The sequence below is a fragment of the Penaeus monodon genome, chromosome 37 (genome assembly GCF_015228065.2).
Source record: "Penaeus monodon isolate SGIC_2016 chromosome 37, NSTDA_Pmon_1, whole genome shotgun sequence".
Classification (NCBI taxonomy): Eukaryota; Metazoa; Arthropoda; class Malacostraca; order Decapoda; family Penaeidae; genus Penaeus; species Penaeus monodon.
The window spans coordinates 1,134,271-1,154,887 of NC_051422.1; the positions used below are offsets into that span (position 1 = coordinate 1,134,271).

The 20,617-nt window shown below is 41.8% G+C and overlaps 2 protein-coding genes across 2 annotated transcripts; both read left to right on the top strand.

Annotated features, from left to right (window-relative positions):
* Positions 1 to 266: 266 nt before the first annotated feature.
* Positions 267 to 7,847, top strand: LOC119596038 (beta-1,4-N-acetylgalactosaminyltransferase bre-4-like). Its single transcript, XM_037945137.1, has 5 exons — positions 267 to 290; positions 546 to 638; positions 3,802 to 3,906; positions 5,477 to 5,558; positions 7,558 to 7,847. Exons 1-5 carry the CDS (start codon positions 267 to 269, stop codon positions 7,830 to 7,832), a joined length of 579 nt encoding a protein of 192 aa, XP_037801065.1. The 3' UTR covers positions 7,833 to 7,847.
* A 163-nt stretch (positions 7,848 to 8,010) lies between these two features.
* LOC119596039 (repetitive proline-rich cell wall protein 2-like) lies at positions 8,011 to 20,547 on the top strand. Its single transcript, XM_037945139.1, has 2 exons — positions 8,011 to 8,066; positions 19,887 to 20,547. The coding sequence occupies exons 1-2, from the start codon at positions 8,011 to 8,013 to the stop codon at positions 20,545 to 20,547; spliced, it is 717 nt and encodes a 238-aa protein (XP_037801067.1).
* Positions 20,548 to 20,617: the final 70 nt, after the last annotated feature.

Here is a 20,617-nt window from a genome sequence, read left to right on the forward strand (position 1 = left end):
AAGAGTTGAATACATGGCAACACTGGACGTCTTAGATGGCCACACTGCTTGGCTCACTCACACGCACACACGCGGTCGAGTCGGCTTCCGCTCTCTCAGTTGCACGGGACTTTGGAACTATTTTGATCAGGGTGTAAATGCTGCATTTTTAATATAATTGAAATATCGGGACAATGGGGACCAACACGCCCTGTCTGAATAGGAATAAGTGCCTTTGATATAGATATTGGATACGTGTTAAGAATGAGAGATTGCATCCCTTCGTTATGGTACTTCTGTGCTCAAAGAAGGTAAGTTTATACGTTTATGGAAACGTTAGTCGAGGGTTTGTAATGAACTGAGAAATAGATCAGAAAATGGGGCTAGAAATATATAAACAAGTTTTCCGTAAAGAACATGGAAATTTATTAAAAGGACGAAACACTGCCGTTTCGAAAATGGCTTCGGAAGCTCCGAACGACAAAAGGTCGTGTTTAGTAACACATCATTTCTTACTCCCTAAACAATAACATGAATAGTGACACATCAATTGCTTTCCTTCACAGGCTCAAGGGCTGTATGCCCATGTCAAGAGTGCTGTTGTGTTAGCGGTTATGGTCGTGACAACGTGGTTCCAGATCTCGACCAACGACAAAATCGTGAGACACCGTTATTTTCCAGTCGAGAGCCTCATAGACACACAGCCTCCCTTTAGAGAGACAAATGGTACCGTCGCTTGTCCCTTCCCTCCGCCAGGCCTCGGTCAGTGAGTCAAGGGGCTTTGGGTTTCGTTAATGAGGAAGTTCGTAGATGTTCAGTATGGGCTGTTGGTCTGTCTCGCTGGTATAGCTTGTTTCCCACAGCCATGTGTTAACAGGAAATTTTTCTATGTAATGGACAGAATATTTGTAAATAAGACACTTTTTAGGTATAGTATTACCTTCGCAAGTTGGTAATAACAGTTATGTGATATGAGATAAACTTATGCCACACAAACACACACACACACACACACACACACACACACACACACACACACACACACACACACACACACACACACACACACAGATTTTTTCTTTTTCTTTCTCTTCCTTCTGTTCTTCCTCCTCCTTCTCCATCTCCTCCTCTTCCCCTCTCCTCCATCTCCTCCTCTTCCTCTTCTTCTCTCCATCTGTTCCTCTTCCTCTTCCTCTCTCCTCCATCTCCCCCTCTTCCTCTCTCCCCCACCTCCTCCTCTCTCTCTCTCTCATCCACCTCCTCCTCTCCCTCTCTCTCTCTCATCCACCTCCTCCTCTCTCTCTCTCTCTCTCATCCACCTCCTCCTCTTCCTCTCTCTCTCTCCTCCACCTCCTCCTAATATGTGTGTGTGTGTGTGTGTGTGTGTGTGTGTGTGTGTGTGTGTGTGTGTGTGTGTGTGTGTGTGTGTGTGTGTGTACATATATATGTACAGTACATGTATATGTACAGTACATGTATATGTATGTATGTACATATATATGTATATATGTATGTATGTACATATATATGTATATATGTATGTATGTACATATATATGTATATATGCATGTATGTACATATATATGTATATTGTATGTAATATAAATATGTAGTTTTTAATTTTAAAATTACAAAATATTATGTATTTATTGTATATAGTACATATACATGTAATGTATGTATGTGATATATTAATATCATAATTATATATATATATAAATTATATATATATTATATAATATGTATTATATGCTTTATAATATATGTAGTTATGCATTTATATATATAATATATATAATATATTAATACTTTATAATATTTATAATTATGTTTCATATATATATATAATATATATTAATAATATATTATATATTATATATAAAATATATGTATTATTGTTGATATGCATGTATGTATAGCTATAATATATATATATAATATATTTTAAAATTATATAATATATTTGTATATGCAATATATGTATGTATATGCATATATTGTATGATATGCTATATATGTATGTATTGCATATATTGTATTTATGCATATATATATGTAAAAATGCTATTAGTATGTATATGCATATATATTATGTATAATGCAATATAATATATGTATATGCAATATTAATTATGTTATGCATATATTAATATGGTATATGCATATATATTATATATGTTATGCATATATATGATATGCATATTATATATATTATTGCTATATATATATTTATCATATAATTGTATTCCCTAATAATGTAATCATATTAATGTATTGCTATTATATGTATTGCATTTTATTATGTAATGTTAGCATATATATGTATAGCATATATATTAATGTATTGCATATATATGAAATTTTATATGCATAATATTATATGTATATGCATATATATGTATTGTAAAAATGCTTTTTTATATGAAATATGTTATGCTTATATGAAAGTATATCATAATATTTATGTATATGCATATTATGTATTGTATATGCTATATATGTATATGTTAGCTATTATGTATTGAAATTGCAAAAATTATGTTTGTAATGCTATATATGTATATGTATATCTATAATGTATAGCATATAATGTATATACATATATATTATGTATATGAATATATTATAGTAATGCATATATGTATATGTATATGTTTTCTATATGTATATTATATTCATATTGTATATTAATGTATATGCTATATGATTGTAATATTATGTATTTAAATTATTGCTAATGTATATTATTGTATTCTATATGTAATGTTAAGTATATGCATGATATGTTTTATATGCATATTTTGTATGTTTGCATATATTTGAAATGTATATCATATATTTGTATTTATCTAAATTTGTATGTATAACATATATATGTATGCAAAACATGTTATTATGCATATACTATATATGTTGAAATTCATATTATGTATAAATATGCTGTTATCTATTTGCATATGCTGTATATCTATGTATGTAATGCATAATACTATGAAAATGAAAATGCATATACATCTGTGAAAATAAATTCATATATATCATGTATGATATGCATATATACTATCATGTAAATGCATAAAATTATGTAGTAATGCATATTATCTATGTTGTATATCATTACATCATTGATGTATATGCATATACATCTATGTACGTATATGCATATACATCTATGTATGTATAGCATATACTCTATGTTTAATGCTATATTAATATTTATTAAACGCATATAATCTTGTATGAAATTATACAATTAAAAGAGAAATGCACTGAGGTTTAATTCAGCGTATGATTTTTTTTCTCGGTCAACCCACTGTCTGTAGACTGAAAATAAGGATAACAGTCTGTTTTAACATTTGTTTCCTGAATGCGGGCATCGTCCAGTGTTTCTTTAACTTGTTTCTTGGTCACAGACTGGCAGAAAATAGGGATGAAATAAACCTCATATATTCTCGAGTACGATTTCTAACTAACTTTCTGTTTCCTTAATGGAGGTGCTGTTCATTCTAGTTTTGTTGTATTTGTGTATTCAGTATAACTATGATTATAATTCTTGTTTTTTTCACATTGTTTTCGAATAGTATTGGTTATCATCATCATCTCTGTTATTGATATTATTCTTATTGTTATTGTTATCATAATCATCACCATCATTTTTTACAATCGTAATTGCTGATGGATATTAACAATGTGATTATCAATATTATTGTTATCATTATTATTTTCATCATAATCATAATCAGTTTACCTTATCCCTTTTAGTTTCCCTCCCCATCATTGCTTGCGTGAGGGTGTAAAACCGATAACCAAGCCGAAACCCAGGCCAAATTGGGCCCAAAGCCTGAAGGAGGGAGTTGGTGGCCGCGGGACTGCGTGGCCCCTTGGAGAGTGGCCATTGTGGTGCCGTTCAGGGACAGAGAGGCCATGGTTCGGTGTTTTGTTTTCCTGTTCTTTTTCTGTTTTCTCTTTATCGGTGTGTATTTTCTTTATTTATTTATGTATTTATTTTATAGTTTTAATTTTACGGGATTTGTGGGGTTAATTTATGGTCCGTGTTTTAAAACCTGCCGGCCTTCGAGTCATGTAGAGCGCCGCGTGAGTTCGGCGTGGGCTGCTTGCAGCTTATATAACCCCCAAGAAGGGTTTGATACGTGCATCGCAAAACACTCTGGGGATCCTCAGACTAAGAATCCAACAAGGGTTTTTGGATTAATAGCAAGCCTGTATCTGGTAATGAAAGTGCTGTAAAGTGTGGGGGCCTGTCGAGCTTCTCTGTTAGTTCAGGAGTGAGGCACGGTTGTGCACCAACACTTTCCAACACTTGCATGGACTGGATACTGGGTAGAGTTACTGTCCAATGCCACTGTGGAGCAACGCCGGGCAATGTCGAGGTTACCGACCTTGACTTTGCTGATGATGTTGCAATTCTGAGTCTCTGGAAACCCTAGTGGTGGCTCTTGATGCATTTAACAATAAAGCGAAGCCCCTGGAGCTAGAGGTCGCCTGGACCAAGACCGAGATCCAGGACTTTTGGGGCCTACTAGGATATCCAGTTCAGTCGGTATGTGCTTGCGGTGAGAACAAATAGGTCACATAGAGCTTTATATACCTTGGTAGTGCAGTTCATGACACTGGGCTGTCAGACAGGAAGTCAGCAGACGGATTGGCCTTGTAGCAGGGTCATGAAATCTCTCAACAAGAGTATTTGGAGATGTCGGTACCATTGCAGAAGGACCAAGTTACGTGTCTTCAAGGCCCTGATACTGCCAATTTTACTATACGCTGGACGCTGTCTTGTGCTTTGGAATCTCGTCTTGATGCCTTTTGTAACAGGTCCTTGCTCCGGATCACGGGGTACAGTTAGCGGGACCATGTGCTCAACTGGTGCGATCGCCAGCTCAGGCTCTACGGCCACCTAGCTCGTTTCCCACAGGATGATCCTGCCCACCAGATTGTCTCTATTCGAGACAATCCTGGCCGGAGTAGGCCTGTGGGATGACCTAGGAAGTCGTGGCTTGGACAGATCGATCAAACCTGTCGTGAAAAGCTAGAGATGTGCAGGACCCCTACCTGGCGGCTCGCCCTGAGGGACGCTCATAGGTGGAAACGAAGGGTGGATACGGCTATGCGCCGCCGGTGATGATGATGTGTTTATGTAGACTAGCATAAACTGAGTGTCTATCTTCTGTCTTTCCTTTTCTCTTCTTCTCCCGCCCTCACTCCCCCCCCCTCTCTCTCTCTCTCTCTCTCTCTCTCTCTCTCTCTCTCGCCCCCTCTCTCCTCTCTCTCTCTCTTCTCTTTTCTCTCTCCCTCTCTTCCTCTCTATCCCACGTTTTGTTTTCCCCTTCCCCCTCCCCTTGCCCTACTCCCTCTTTCCCTAAAATTTACATCTGCCATCCAATCATTTATATCTGTACTTACCTTACACTTTACATTAAGATGAATTAACCGTCTTGTCCTAATCTTAACCACTGTTTTTTTTCCTACATGCACATAGATGGGTCCATTTCTGAGCCACATGCATCCGTTTCTCCAGCGCCAATTGCTAAATTATACCATCTATATCGTGGAACAGACAGGTATGTGTTCATTGGGAAGAAGGGAAGGAGGAGGAATGGAATAGGGAGGGTTAGAGGAAAGGAGGAGGGTAAAAAGGGTAAAAGTGGAGGAGAGAGGGTAGGAGTGGGGAAGGAGGGAGGGTAGGAGGGGAGGAGAAGAGAGGGTAGGACGGAAAGAGCAGGGAAAGAGGATAGAGGGAAGGAGGGAAAGGAGGTAGGGAGATAGTCAGAAGTAGTGAGCGGGATAGAGGGAGGAGAGAGAGAGGAGGAGGAGAAGGAAAGGGAGAAAGATTCGACACCAAGATCTGATTCCAATCCAAAACTTTTACCCAATTAGTTATAGTGGAAGGAAGATGAAAGAGAAAGGAGGCGTACATAGATGTAAATGATGGACAGTGATGTAAAGGGAGAGAGAGAACAGAGGGAAGGGAGGAATAATTACAGTTCCAAATTAACCAGAATTATCACACTGCCTAAGCACACTGTCTACTGTCGTTTTCATTTAGATGGTTCTACAAGTGCTCACCAGGGGGTCACTTAGTAGGCATACCTGTCCTCGAATTGATTCCACGTTCCCTTGATTTTTCTATGCCATTAATATCGATGTTGTTGTTGACATTGTTTTTTATGCCATTAATACCGATGTTGTTGTTATTATTGTTGACATTATGTTTATGTTCTTAACGATACTAAAAGCAACAATAAAAAGGTAAGCAGGGGTGCTAGATATTACTAGTAATTGACTTCTTGGTGATTAAGCACTTGTGACGCCATCTATGTGTAAAGCGAGTATGGTATGATATTGCAGAAAAATGCGTAAATATGCATTTCCTGCTTGGTGAAACTATGCTAATTTATATGATTAGAGAGAGGGGGGGGGGGGCAATACCATCCTAAATTATCGCAGTCCGGGAAAAGAAATATCATTTCGAAAGAAGCCAGTTTATTAATCTTATGTTTTGTCACAAATGCAATAAACGAAAAAAAATATGCCAAACACATTGAAAACGAAACAACGGAGGGAAAGCAGGAAAATGTGATTATAAGGATGATCTTGTTAAAATTGTATCCATATGACCTAATACGCAGGAAAAGTCTCCTTCAGTAGAACGTGATTTGTTTCCCTATCTTTCTTTTCGATGTTTTATTAGCATATTGATCAGAAAACGAATTCTCCCCCAAACACGGTACACAAGGGCTGTAAAATATGGGTTTCTCCGACTCTAGCAGCTAATGTAATAAAAGTGATATTTCACAATACTATCCAAAACACACACGCACACGCACACGCACACGCACACGCACACGCACGCACGCACGCACGCACGCACGCACGCACGCACGCACGCACGCACGCACCACACACACACACACACACACACACACACACACACACACACACACACACACCACACACAATGCATCCCATACAATTGTCCCGCAAAACGACACTTCTAAAACCTAAAATTCTTAGTCCCAGCAGCAGCAGCATCTACATCATCTACAACATCTACATCTACAACATCATCTACAACAACTACAATGGCAACAGCAAGTTCGGTCCTTGATGTACTGTCTTTCTCCCAGTCTAAATTCCCGGTATTAACTGGCCGTCGCACTAACGAGTACTTCGAGAACACACACACATTAGAATCACGTGGCTCATTCATTAATGCAAACCGCCAACCAGCGACCAACCCAAATACCACCACCACACAACCGCATCTTCACCACCATAATTACCCTACCCACTCAGGTAGGGTCACCTGCCCACCACCACCACAGAACACTGCCACATACCCACCCGCCAGCCCACACGAAACCCACCCGCCAGCCCGTGTAAACCCACCCGCCAGCCCACACGAAACCCACCCGCCAGCCCACACGAAACCCACCCGCCAGCCCACACGAAACCCACCCGCCAGCCCACACACCCACCCACGACTTCAACCTCCAGCCTCCTCCCCATCATTTCAATTAAAACCACAACCCTTCCCTTCACCCATCTCTCCCTCTACAGCTAACAAAATCTTCAACAAGGCGAAGCTGCTGAACATCGGGTACAAACACGCACAAGCAGAAGGCCCGTGGGACTGCTATGCTTTCCACGATGTAGACTGCATTCCCGAAGACGACAGGAATCTCTACTACTGCAGCAGTCAGCCGAGACACCTGGCCGTCGGTCCGGACAAATTTAATTACAAGTGGGTTCTTTTACGGTGGTTTCGGCCGTCTGTTTGCCGCCATTACCGCATACCGTTCGAATGCGATGATGAAGCCTTGACTTCGGATTAAGAATGTCTGTAACTTGTTCATTAACGATGATAATGTTTGCACTTCAGTTAATATTGGAAATATGTATTGCAATTTTGTGCGATTTTTTTAAAAATCCTGAAATGCAGGTAATCAGAGATTGTTAACTCCAACCAAAGCCGAAATCATGGCTTTAGCGTCGCATTTGTAAACAGCGGTAATGGGTAATCCTTTGGTGGCAAAAGAAATGGGACATGATGTTATAGTTGGGGCTTGGTAGATCAATTTTGTCCCATCATTTTAAATATTTTTACAGACTGCATTATTTATTTTTTATCGATTATTGTTATATTTTATTAAAATTATTACTATCTTCTAGTTGAGAAGGTAAGAGAGGTTTTCCCTTTTTAAAGGGGTTCATGTTGAACCTGGTAATTATTTTTACCATATTTTTAATTTTTAGAGCGAGGGGAAAAACGTAATTCCGGGGAATTTTTTAGAAATTTTTTTAATTGTTCGAAAGTTACCAGATCCATTTTTGGGAAAATTTTTTTTTCCCCTCCCCACCCACCCACCCCCACCTCGCCCTTTTTTTTTTTCCCCCTCTTACCCCCCCCCGCCCCCCCCCCTTTCCCCCCCCCCCCCCTTTCCCCCCTCGCCCTACCCCCCCCCCCCCGCCCCCCCCCCCCATCACCCCTTTTTTCCCCCACCCCCCCCCCCCCTCACCCCCACCCCCTTTCCCGCCCTTCCCCCCTTCTCTCCCCCCCCCTACCTTTCATTCCCCACCTTTGCCACCTTCCCCTTCCCCCCTTTCCCCCTTTTACTCCCCCCCCATTTGCCCCCCCCCCCCCCCCCCCCCAACCCTCCCCCGCCTCACCCCTTTTTCCCCCCCGGCCCCCCCACCCCACCCCCCGACCCCGCACCCCTACCCCCCACCCCCCCCCCCCCACCCCCTACCCCCACCCCAACCCCCTTTTTTAAACCCCCCAACCCCCAACCCCTCACCCCCCCACTTGCTTCTGAATTAGGAATTTTTCTCCAGCTGAAACTGAGGCTGGAACGGTGAAATGGGATAGCTGAGACAAGGAAGAAATTCATGGGGATAAATATGTGTATGTGTATATACATGTATATATATATATATATATATATATATATATAGCTATCTATATTATATATAGATATATTATATATCTACATGATATGTAGTCTGTGTATGTATGTATGTATGTATGTTTACATATTTATATATTATCTATATATATATATAGATCTATATATATATCTATATATATTGTATATATGTATGTATTTGTATGTATGTATGTTTACATATTTATATATATATATATATATATGTATGTATGTATGTATATGTATGTATGTATGTTTACATATTTATATATATGTATGTATGTATGTATATGTATGTATGTATGTTTACATATTTATATATATATGTATGTATGTATATGTATATATGTATGTTTATATATATGTATGTATGTATATGTATATATGCATGTTTATATAAATGTATGTATATATGTATACATGTATATTTGTATGTATATACATGTATATATGTATGTATATGCATGTATATATGTATGCATATGCATGTATATATGTATGCATATACATGTATATATGTATGTATATACATGTATATATGTATGCATATACATGTATATATGTATGTATATACATGTATATATGTATGTATATACATGTATATATGTATGTATGTATATGCATGTATATATATACATGTATGTATGCGTATGTATAAATATATATATGTATATATATGTATAAATATATCTTCTTTTAACGGTAGGATTCTGTTTTGGCCGCCGTGGTCACAGCAGGATACTTAATTTAGTTTCATGTTGTGATGCTCTTGGAGTGAGTACGTGGTAGGGTCCCCAGTTCCTTTCCACGGAGAGTGCCGGTGTTATCTTTTTAGGTAATCATTCTCATTCATATATGTATATATATGTATAAATATATATATATGTATATATATGTATAAATATATATATATATGTATATATATGTATAAATATATATATAAGGTATTTATATTAGGTATAAATAAATAGATATGTATATATATAATGTATAAATATAGATATATGTATATATAATGTATAATATTACATATGTATATACATATATGTATAAATATCTATAATTATATGTATATATATGTATAAATATATATAATGTATATATATATGTATATATATCTATATATATATGTATTATATATGTAATATATGTTGTATATCTGTATATATATGTAGGTATTATATGTTTATATATGTATGTATATATGTATATATATGTATATATATGTGTAATATTGTATATCTATGTAATATAGATGTATATATATTTATATTATATGTATCATATATATGTATGTATATATATGTCATATATATGTATGTATTCTTCTTTAACGTATGTTCATATCTGAGCGCCGTGGTCCACAGCATGATACTTAGTTTTTCATGTTGTGATGCTTTTGTTATATACAAATATATATGTAATGTTATATATGTAATATATATATATATATATATATGTATATATATGTATAATATATATATGTATATATTGTCTATATATATTATGTATATATAATATATTTATATATATATATGTACATATTATTGTATTATATATATGTATATATATATGTATATAATAATGTATATACGTATATATGTATATATATGTATAGTATATGTATATATATATGTGTTAATTGGTTATACATATATATGTATATATATTATATATATATGTTATATTAATATATTATATGTATATATATATAGTATATATTATATATGTATATGTATATATATATGTATTATATATATATATATATATATATATATATATATATATATATATAGTATATATATATATATGTATATATATATATATGTATATATATATATATGTATATATATATATATATATATGTATATTGCGAGTGAAAAGGGATTTACGATGCGAAATGTGACATTTAATTTTAGTACTTAAAACCGATATTTAGATTTATACGAAGGCAAGACATCGAGGCTGAGATTCGGGATTTAAGAGCCGGTCGAATCGCCTTGGTGGAATTTGGAGGCGAAGGTAGCAACATTAAAGAGAGGGTGTGTCTGGCTCTCTCGCTCTTTCTCTTTCTCTCTCTCTCTTTCTCTCTCTCTCCCTCTCTTTCTCTTTCTCTTTCTCTTTCTCTTGTTCTTTCTCTCTCTCTCTTGCTCTTTCTCTCTCTCTCTTGCTCTTTCTTTTCTCTCTCTCTCCTTTTTCTCTCTCTCCTTTCTCTCTCTCAACTCCTTTCTCCTCTCTCCTTTCTCTCTCTCGTCCTCCCTCCCTCCCTCCCTCCCCCCTCTCTCCTTCTCTCCTTCTCCCTCTCTTTCTGTTTGTATTTATGCCTGTCTGATAATTTACGCAAACATGTGTGATTCATATCTATATTTATATCTATCTGTATCTCTATCCCTGTATCTCTATATACTTGCGGGCGGCGGGAGGTGTGGGCGGGCGGACACCGGGCTTGAAGTTCAGGGTTGGGATCGAGCGAGAATACAACGCTGGACGAGTGCCAAGCCGGGTGGGTGCCAGTGCCAGAGAGTGCCAGCCCGGGAGCCAGCCGGTAGCGCGGCGGTCGGTGCCTGTGTGGTGGGAGATACACCCAGGCCGTCGCTACTTTGTGTGTGTTTGTGTTTGTCGGTGTGTGTGTTTATATGTGAGTGTGTGTGTGTGTGTGTGTTTGTTTATCTGTGTGGGTGTGTGTTTGTGTTTATCGGTTTGTGTGTTTATCTGTGTGTGAGTGTGTGTGTGTGTGTGTGTGTGTGTGTGTGTGTATGTGTGTGTGTGTGTGTTTGTGTGTGTGTGTGTGTGTGTGTGTGTGTGTGTGTAATTGCTGGCAGGATATGAGCGATGTCCATACAACAGGAAATAAAATAATAATGATAAAAAAACAATAACATAAAATAATACAGAACCACAAGAAAAGGAAATGAAATTAGGAAAAAAAGTGAAACGTTAAAGAAAACAGAAATAGCTTTGGATTCCATCGCTAAATATTTGAGTCAAGCGCCGACCAAGATATACTCTCTCAATCTCTCTCTCTCTTTCTCTCTCTCTCTCTCTCTCTCTCTCTCTCTCTCTCTCTCTCTCTCTCTCTCTCTCCTCTCCTCCTCTCATCTCTCTCTCTCTCCTCTCTCTCTCGTTCTTTCTCCTTTCTCGCTCTCTCTCTCTCTCTACTCTCTCTCTCTCTCTCTCTCTCTTTTTTCGCTTTCTCGCTCTCTCTCTCTCTCTCTCTTTCTCTTTCTCTTTCTCTCTCTCTCCGCTCTCTCTTTCTCTCTCTCTCGTACTCTCTCTCTCTCTTCTCTCCTCTCTCTCTTCGTCGTCTCTCTCCTCATCTCTCTCTCTCCTCATCTCTCTCTCTCTCTCTCTCTCTCTCTCTCTCTCCTCTCTCTCTCTCAGTCGCTCTCTCCTCTCTCTCTCATCTCCTCTCTCTCTCTCTCCTCTCTTCTCTCGTCATCCCTCGCTCTCCCCCTCTTTCCTCTTTCCTCAGTTCTCGCGTTGTTCTCTCTTTCTCTTTCTCTCTTTCTCCAGCTCTTTCTCTCTTTCTTTCTCTAGCTCTCTCTTTCTCTCTTTCTCTGTTCTTTCTCTCTTTCTCTTTCCTGTCTTTCTCGGCCCTCTTTCTCTCTCTCTCATCTCGACCCTCTCTCTCTCTCATCCCTCGCTTTCTCTTTCTCTTTCTCTCTCTCCTCTCTCTCGCTCTCTCTCTCCTCTCTCTCTTCTCTCTCTCTCTCCATCTCTCTCTCCGGTTTCTCGATCTCAATCTCTCCTCTCGCTCTCTCACACACACACACACACACACCACACACACACACCTTTCTCTCTCTCTCACACACACCCTTTCTCTCTCTCTCACACACACACCTTTCTCTCTCTCACACACACACCTTTCTCTCTCTCTCTCACCTCTTTCTCTCTCTCTCTCTACACCTCTCTCTCTCTCTCTCTCCTCTTTCTCTCTCTCTCTCTCACCTCTTTCTCTCTCTCTCACCTCTTCTCTCTCTCTCACCCTTTCTCTCTCTCTCTCTCTCACCTCTTTCTCTCTCTCTCCCTCACCTCTTTCTCTCTCTCTCCCTCACCTCTTTCTCTCTCTCTCTCTCTCACCTCTTTCTCTCTCTCTCACCTCTTTCTCTCTCTCTCTCACCTCTTTATCTCTCTCTCTCACCTCTTTCTCTCTCTCTCCCTCACCTCTTTCTCTCTCTCTCCCTCACCTCTTTCTCTCTCTCTCACCTAATCTCTCTCTCTCCTCACCTCTTTCTCCTCTCTCTCTCTCTCTCACTTCTTTCTCTCTCTCTCTCACCTCTTTCTCTCTCTCTCTCACCTCTTTCTCTCTCTCTCTCACCTCTTTCTCTCTCTCCTCTCTCTCTCCTCTCTCTCCCTCTCTCTCTCTCCCTCCCTCCCTCCCTCCCTTCCTCCCCCCCCCCTCTCTCTCTCTCCTTTCCCCCCCCCATTTTTCTCATTGTTATTGAATGTTCCAGTTTGCCATGCATGTGCAACAGAGAGAGGCGGAGTGTTATCCATGCAGCTTGAAGATTGTGACTGAGAATTCGTTTGGCTGCAAATTAGTGGGGAGATAGAGACTAGGGGAGGGAGGGAGGGAGAGAGGAAGGGAGGGAGGGAGGGCGGGATAGGAGGGAAAGAGGAAGGGAAGGGAAGAGGGAGAGAGGAAGGGGGAAGAGGGAGAGAGGAAGGGAGGGAAAGAGGAAGAGAGTAAGGGAGGAAAGAGGGAGAGAGGAAGGGAGGGAAAGAGGGAGGGAGAGAGAGAAAGAAGAAGGGGAGGGAGAGAGGAAGGGAGGGAGGGAGAGAGGAAGGGAGGGAGGGAGGGAGAGAGGAAGGGAGGGAAAGAGGGAGAGAGAAGGAGAGGGAGGGGAAGAGAGTAGGAAAAGAGAAGGCGAGAGAGAAGGAAAGAAAGAGAAAGAAAAAGAGAGAGAAAGAGAAATAGAGAGAGAAAGGGAAAGAGGGGAAGGAGAGGGAGAATGAGAAATAGTAGGGTGAGAGATAGATGCAACAACAATTGCAACACACAAACAACAAACAACAACAACACCAGAGACACAAACAAACAGACAATGCCAAGGACACAACAGAAACTGCGCTGCCATAACAACGACAGAAAGGACGCTGTGATCCCTTTACCTCAAAGGACGTCGGGGGGGGGGGGGGGGGGGGGAGGGGGGGATAAGGGGAAGGTGGGGGGGGCACTGTGGTGGGGGAGGGGGATTCTGTGGTAGAGGGGAAGGGGCTTATCCTTAGGTTGCGAAACACATACTCTCTCTCTCTCTCTCTCTCTCTCTCTTTCTTTCTTCTCGTCTTCAGTCTTCTTTCTTCTTTCTCTCTCTTATCTTCATTCTTTCTTTCTCTCTCTCTTCTTTCTCTCATCTCCCTCGGGATTCCTCATCTTTTCTTTGCTCTCTCTCTTTCTCGCTCTCTCTCCTGTCTCTCTCTCCTCTCTCTCTCTCTTTCCCTCTCTCTCTTCTTTCTCTTTCTCTCATCGCTCCTCGCTCCTCTTCTCATCTTTCTCTCTCTCTCTCTCCTCTCTCTCTCTCTCTCCTCCTCTCTCTTCTCTCTCTCTCTCTCTCTCTCTCTCCGCCGCTCTCTTCTCTTTCTTCTCTCTCTCATCTCTCTTTCTCCTCTCTCTCTCTTCTCTCTCGTCTCTTCTCTCTCTCTCTCTCGTCTCTTTCCTCTCTCTCTCTCTCTCCTCTCTCTCTCTCTCTCGTCGGTTCTCTCTCTCTCCTCTCTCTCTCTCTCTCTCTCTCTCTCCTCTCATCTCTCTCTCTCTCTCTCGTCCCTCCTCTCTCTCTCTCTCTCTTCTCTCTCTCTCTCTCTCTCTCTCTCTCTCTCTCTTCCTCTCTTATTTCTGCCACACACACACGCACACACACACACACACACACACCCACACACACACACACACACACACACACACACACACCCACACACACACACACACACCCACACACACACAACACACACACCCCCCCCCCCCACCCACAAAAAAAAAAAAAAAAAAAAAAAAAAAAAAAAAAAAAAAAAAAAAAAAAAAAAATTGCAGTTCACATGTTCAACGAAGCACTAGATTGAACAGTAGAAACATCACGCCTCACATCGCTCGCCACTTCGTTACAGTCAGATAACGCAAACACACGGCCGTTTGTTAAAGTGGAAAAGAGTGCGAGGAGAGGCGCCTCACTCCCTCTCTCCTTCCTTCCTTCCTTCGTTCCGTATTTCATTCATTCATTCTTCCTTTCCTTCCTTCATTCATTCATTCTTTCTTTCCCTCCTCCATTCTTTTCCTCTTTTCATCCCTCCCTCCTTTCATCCTTCCTTTCCTCCCTCCCTCCCTCCCTCCCTCGCTCCCCACCACTACTTCTTTCCCTCCCTCTTTCCCTCCCTCCCTCCTTTCCCTCCCTCCCTCCCTCCCTCCCTCACTTTCTCCCTCCTCTTTCCTCCCTCCTTTCTCCTTTCCTCCCCCCTCCCTCCCTCTTCCCTCCTCTTTCCACTCCCTCCCTCCCTCCCTCCCTCCTTTCTTCCCTCCCTCCTTCCCTCCCTCCTTCCCTCCTTTCCGTCCCCCCCTCCCTCCCTCCTTCCTTTCCTCCCTCTTTCCCTCCCTCCTTCTCCCGCTTTACTTTATTTTTTTCCCTCTCCCCCTCCCCCTCCGTAGCGTGTGTTGAGAAGAACCATTGCATTGCTGTTGCAAGGGGGTGGGGGTAGGGGGTGAATGGTCCTGTGCTAAATGGATGTGTGTGTGTGTGTGTGTGTGTGTGTGTGTGTGTGTGTGTGTGTGTGTGTGTGTGTGTGGGTGTGTTTGTGTTTGTGTGTGTGTGTGTGTGAACGCATATACAAACATACACGATCATATGGAGATACTGTCTGTTTGTCTGTCTGCCTGTCTTTCCGTGGCTCTCTCTCTCTCTCATCTCAATCTCTCTCTCTCTCTCTCTATCTCTCTCTCTCTCTCTCTCCCTCATCTTCTCTCTCTCTCTCTCTCTCTCTCTCTCTGTATCTATCAATTTATCCATCTATCTCCCTCCCTCTCTCCCTCCCTCCCTCCCTCGCTCCCTCCCTCCCTCCTTCCCTCCTTCCCTCCCCACCACTCCATCCTTCCCTCTCTCCCTCCTTCCCTCCCTCCCTCGCCTCCCGTCCCTCCCTCTCCTCCCTTCCTCCTCCTCCCCTCCTTTTCCCTCCCCACACTCCTTCCCTTCCCTCCCTCCCTCCCTCCTTCCCTCCTTTCTTCCCTCCTTTCTCCTTCCCACCTCACCCACTCCTTTTTCCTTCCCTCCCTCCCTCCCTTTCCTCCCTCCATCCCGCCCTCCTTCCCTCCCACCACTCCTTCCTCCCTCCCCCCCTCCTTTCTCCTCCCCACCACTCATTCCTTCCCTCCATCCCTCCCTCCCTCCCTCCTTTCCCTCCCCACCCACACCGCACAACGCCCACACAGCCGCTGCAACAGCTCACCGCCCACATCGAGCAGTGACATAACGGAGCCGGCGAGACACGTGCGCAAACGGCACACATTTCCTGGAGATAAAAAAATAATAATAATAAAAGAAAAAAGAAAAACATCCGAATGTCGACAAGCGCAAGCGAAAGACTCTCGGGGAAAAGGTTTGAGACAGATAGATAGATAGATAGATAGATAGATAGGGAGATAGGTAGATAGAGATAGATAGATAGGTAGATAGATAGATAGATAGATAGGGAAATAGATAGATAGGTAGATAGATAGATAGGTAGATAGGCAGATAGACAGGCAGGCAGGCAGGTAGGCAGGTAGACAGGCAAACAGGCAGACACGTAGACAGACAGAGGGAGAGAGACAGACAGACAGACAGAGAAATAGAAACAAATATAGATAGATAAATAGATAAACAAGTAGACAGACAGATAGACAGATAAATAGATAAATACACTGTAAGTATGTATACATGTATGTGAATGTATCTTTTGTACATGGCTGATAAAATATAATTAAATAGAAAAAAACAGGAGTGTAGGGGAGAGAGAGATGAAGAGAGAAAGAAAGAAGAGGAAGAAGAGGGAGGGAGTGGAGTTGGGGGGGGGAGTTGGGGGGGTTAAAAAGGGGTTTTTTCGTAGGTTTACGCATCGCGGTCTTAGCGAGGGGGGGAGGGGGGAGGAGGGGAGCGGACGAAAAGACTAGCGAGGTGGTGTTACTGGCGTCGAGTTTTTATAGCTTGTGTTTGTCTGTGTGTCTGTTTGTCTGTCTGTTTCTTTGTCTGTTCGTTTGTCGAACTGTTTGCTTATGTGTGTTTGTGTGAGTGTTAGTGTGTGTGTGTGTGTGTGTGTGTGTGTGTGTGTGTGTGTGTGTGTGTGTGTGTGTGTCTGTGTCTGTGTGTGTGTGTGTATGTATGTATTTTATGCATGTGTGTATGTATGTATGTGTGTCAGCGAGAGTGAGAGTATGTGTTTGCGCGTGTATGTATATATGAATGTATTCGGACAAGTACAAAAAATACATAAATATATTAAAAAAAAAATAGATGATAATCCCTTTCTTAGCTTTACTACCAATAAATCAAACAAAATACCAAATGCTGTCAAAGAGAACACTGAACTGAAAAAACGAACAGACAAACAAACAAAAAAATACAATATAGAAGTGAAATAAACAGTTTATTTGAATAATCTCACAAAGCGTCCACGGAATCGGACAGCGATGACGTAATCATATTTTCTAGGTGTGGCAATACTTAGGATAAATAACTGGAGAAAAAAAAACAGTGATAAAAATGTAATAAAGGATAAAGGAAAAGAAAAAAAAAGAAAGAAACAAAAAAGAAGAAAAAGGAACAAACAAACAAATAAAAGAAAACGAAAACGAAACACAATGAAGGATAAATAAAAATAAGAATAAACAAAACAGAAATAAAAAGAAAGAAAATAAACGAATAAAGGCGAAAGAATAGAGGAAAGAGAAACTGGGAAATGATAAGTACACGAAAGAGAAAAATATATATATACACGAAAGAGGAATAGCAGAGACAGAGTAGAAAACCGCAAAAAAAAAAAAAAAAAAAAAATCGCTAGACAGTCATTAAAACATAAAAAACAAAGTAAAATAATAATAGATAAATAGATAAATATATAGATAAATAGATAAATAAATTAATAAATAAATAATAATGATAATATAAATGAAAGAGAAATATAAGGCATATAAATTATTGAATGCATTTCCAACTGCATCATCTCAATGCAATCAAATGGCTTTAAATGGAGTAAAGTGATTGCGAACAATTGATATTATCTCGCCGGGCGTTTGGTTTCTTGCAATCAGTGTTGCTCTGTTGTTTGTGTGTAAATAATAAAAATCAATTGATGTTTGTGAATCGTATTGTATTGGTTGGGGGGGGGGAGGAGAGGGAGGGAGAGGGAGAGGGGGAAGAAAGAGAAAGGAGAGGGAGGGAGAAGGGGGAAGCAGAGAGAAGGGTGAGGAGAAGGAGGGGCAGAGAGAAGGAAGAGGAGAGAGGAGAGGGAGGGAGAGTATGAGAGAGAGACGGACAGACATTGAGAGAGGGACAGACAGACAGACAGACCGAGATTTAAAAAAACGAAAGGGAGAAAATGACATGCAGACTAGAGAAAGGAGAGAAAAAGAAAGAAAGAAAAAAAAACGGAGAAAATAATGAATTCATAAACAGGCAGAGAGAGAGAAAGAGAGAGAGAGAAAGAGAGAGAGAGAGAGAGAGAGAGAGAGAGAGAGAGAAGAGAGAGAGAGAGAGAGAGAGAGAGAGAGAGAGAGAGAGAGAGAGAGAGAGAGAAAGAGAGAGAGAGAGAGAGAGAAGAGAGAAAGAGAGAGAAGAGAGAGAAAGAGAGAGAGAGAGAGCGAGCGAGAGAGAGCGAGCGAGAGAGAGCGAGCGAGAGAGAGCGAGCGAGAGAGAGCGAGCGAGAGAGAGCGAGCGAGAGAGAGCGAGCGAGAGAGAGCGAGCGAGAGAGAGCGAGCGAGAGAGAGCGAGCGAGAGAGAAAGAGAAAGAGAAAGAGAAAAAAAAGAAACCGTACAACGCTCATTATTTTCCTTCGCATTTTTTCGGCATAAAAAATCCTGATCAGCTCCTTCGTCAGCAACTCCGTCAGCAGATCACTTCTTTAAAAAAAAAGTAAATTAATCCTTTTCTTTTTTCGAAAAAAAACGAAAAAACGAAAAAATAAAAATAGTAAATCAATCCTTTTCCTTTTTTTCGTGGGTCACTCAGTCCATACAATGATGCTAAAAAGAGGGGAAAACTGAGGTAGGGGAAAGGGGAGTGAGGGTAGGGTAGGGGGGGAGGGAAGAAGGAGGGGGAGGGGAAAGGGGGAAGGGATGGGGGGGTGAGGGTAGGGTAGGGGGAGGAGGGGTGGTGGGGGGTGAGACTTGAAAGGGGGAGAGAGGAGGGGGGAGAAGGAGAGAAGGAGGAGGAGGAAAATAATGGGGAATGAGGCTTAAAAAGGGGAGAGAGAGAGGAAGGCGTGGAGAAGGGGTGGTGGGTGGAGAAGAAGGAGAAGGAGGGGGAGAAGGAGAGGGAGGGGGAGGGGAAGGAGGGGGGAGGCGTTGTGTAAAGTATTCCTGTAGGTAATCGAAGGAGAAAGGGGAGGGGGGAGGGAGGGAGATGGTAGGGGGAGGGGGTAGTTAGTATCCCACGTGGCCTCTGTTGGCACTCGAGGGGAAGGGAGGGGGGGAAGGGGGGAGGGGGGAGAGGGGTAGGGGAGACCAGAGTAAGATAGAAGGTAAGGGGGGGGAGGAAGGGAGTGTGGGTGGGGAGGAGTGGGGGAAGGGAAGGGAAAAAAAAAACGTAAATAGGGAAGAATGTAGAAAAGATAAGAGAGTTGTGGTATATATATATTTTTTTTTCTTTCTTTTTTCTTTTTTTTTCTTTTTTTTTCTTTCTTTCTTTCTTTCTTTCTTTCTTTTCTCCTTTTTTTCTTTCTTTCTTTATCTCTTTCTTCTTTCATCTTTTTTGTCCCCCCCTTTTTTTTGGGGGGGGGAGGGAGGGAGAGGAGGGTGAAGCTGGGACGCTGGTCGACCCTCTCGGTCTGCCTCTCGACCTCCTGCCTCTCGACCTCCTGCCTCTCGACCTCCTGCCTCTCGACCTCCTGCCTCTCGACCTCCTGCCTCTCGACCTCCTGCCTCTCGATCTACCTCTCGACCTCCTGCCTCTCTATCTACCTCTCGACCTCCTGCCTCTCGACCTCCTGCCTCTCGACCTCCTGCCTCTCGACCTCCTGCCTCTCTATCTACCTCTCGACCTCCTGCCTCTCTACCTCCTGCCTCTCGACCTCCTGCCTCTCGACCTACCTCTCGACCTCCTGCCTCTCTATCTACCTCTCGACCTCCTGCCTCTCGACCTCCTGCCTCTCGACCTCCTGCCTCTCTACCTCCTGCCTCTCGACCTCCTGCCTCTCATCTCCTCTCGACCTCCTGCCTCTCGACCTCCTGCCTCTCTACCTCCTGCCTCTCGACCTCCTGCCTCTCGACCTCCTGCCTCTCGACCTCCTGCCTCTCGACCTCCTGCCTCTCGACCTCCTGCCTCTCGCTCTACCTCTCGACCTCCTGCCTCTCTATCTACCTCTCGACCTCCTGCTTCTCGACCTCCTGCCTCTCTATCTACCTCTCGACCTCCTGCCTCTCGACCTCCAGCCGATTCTTGACCAAGCTCGATTCGCCTGTCTCGACTTCCTCCTTTTTTTTCTTTTTCTTCCTTTGCCCGTGGTGTTGCTT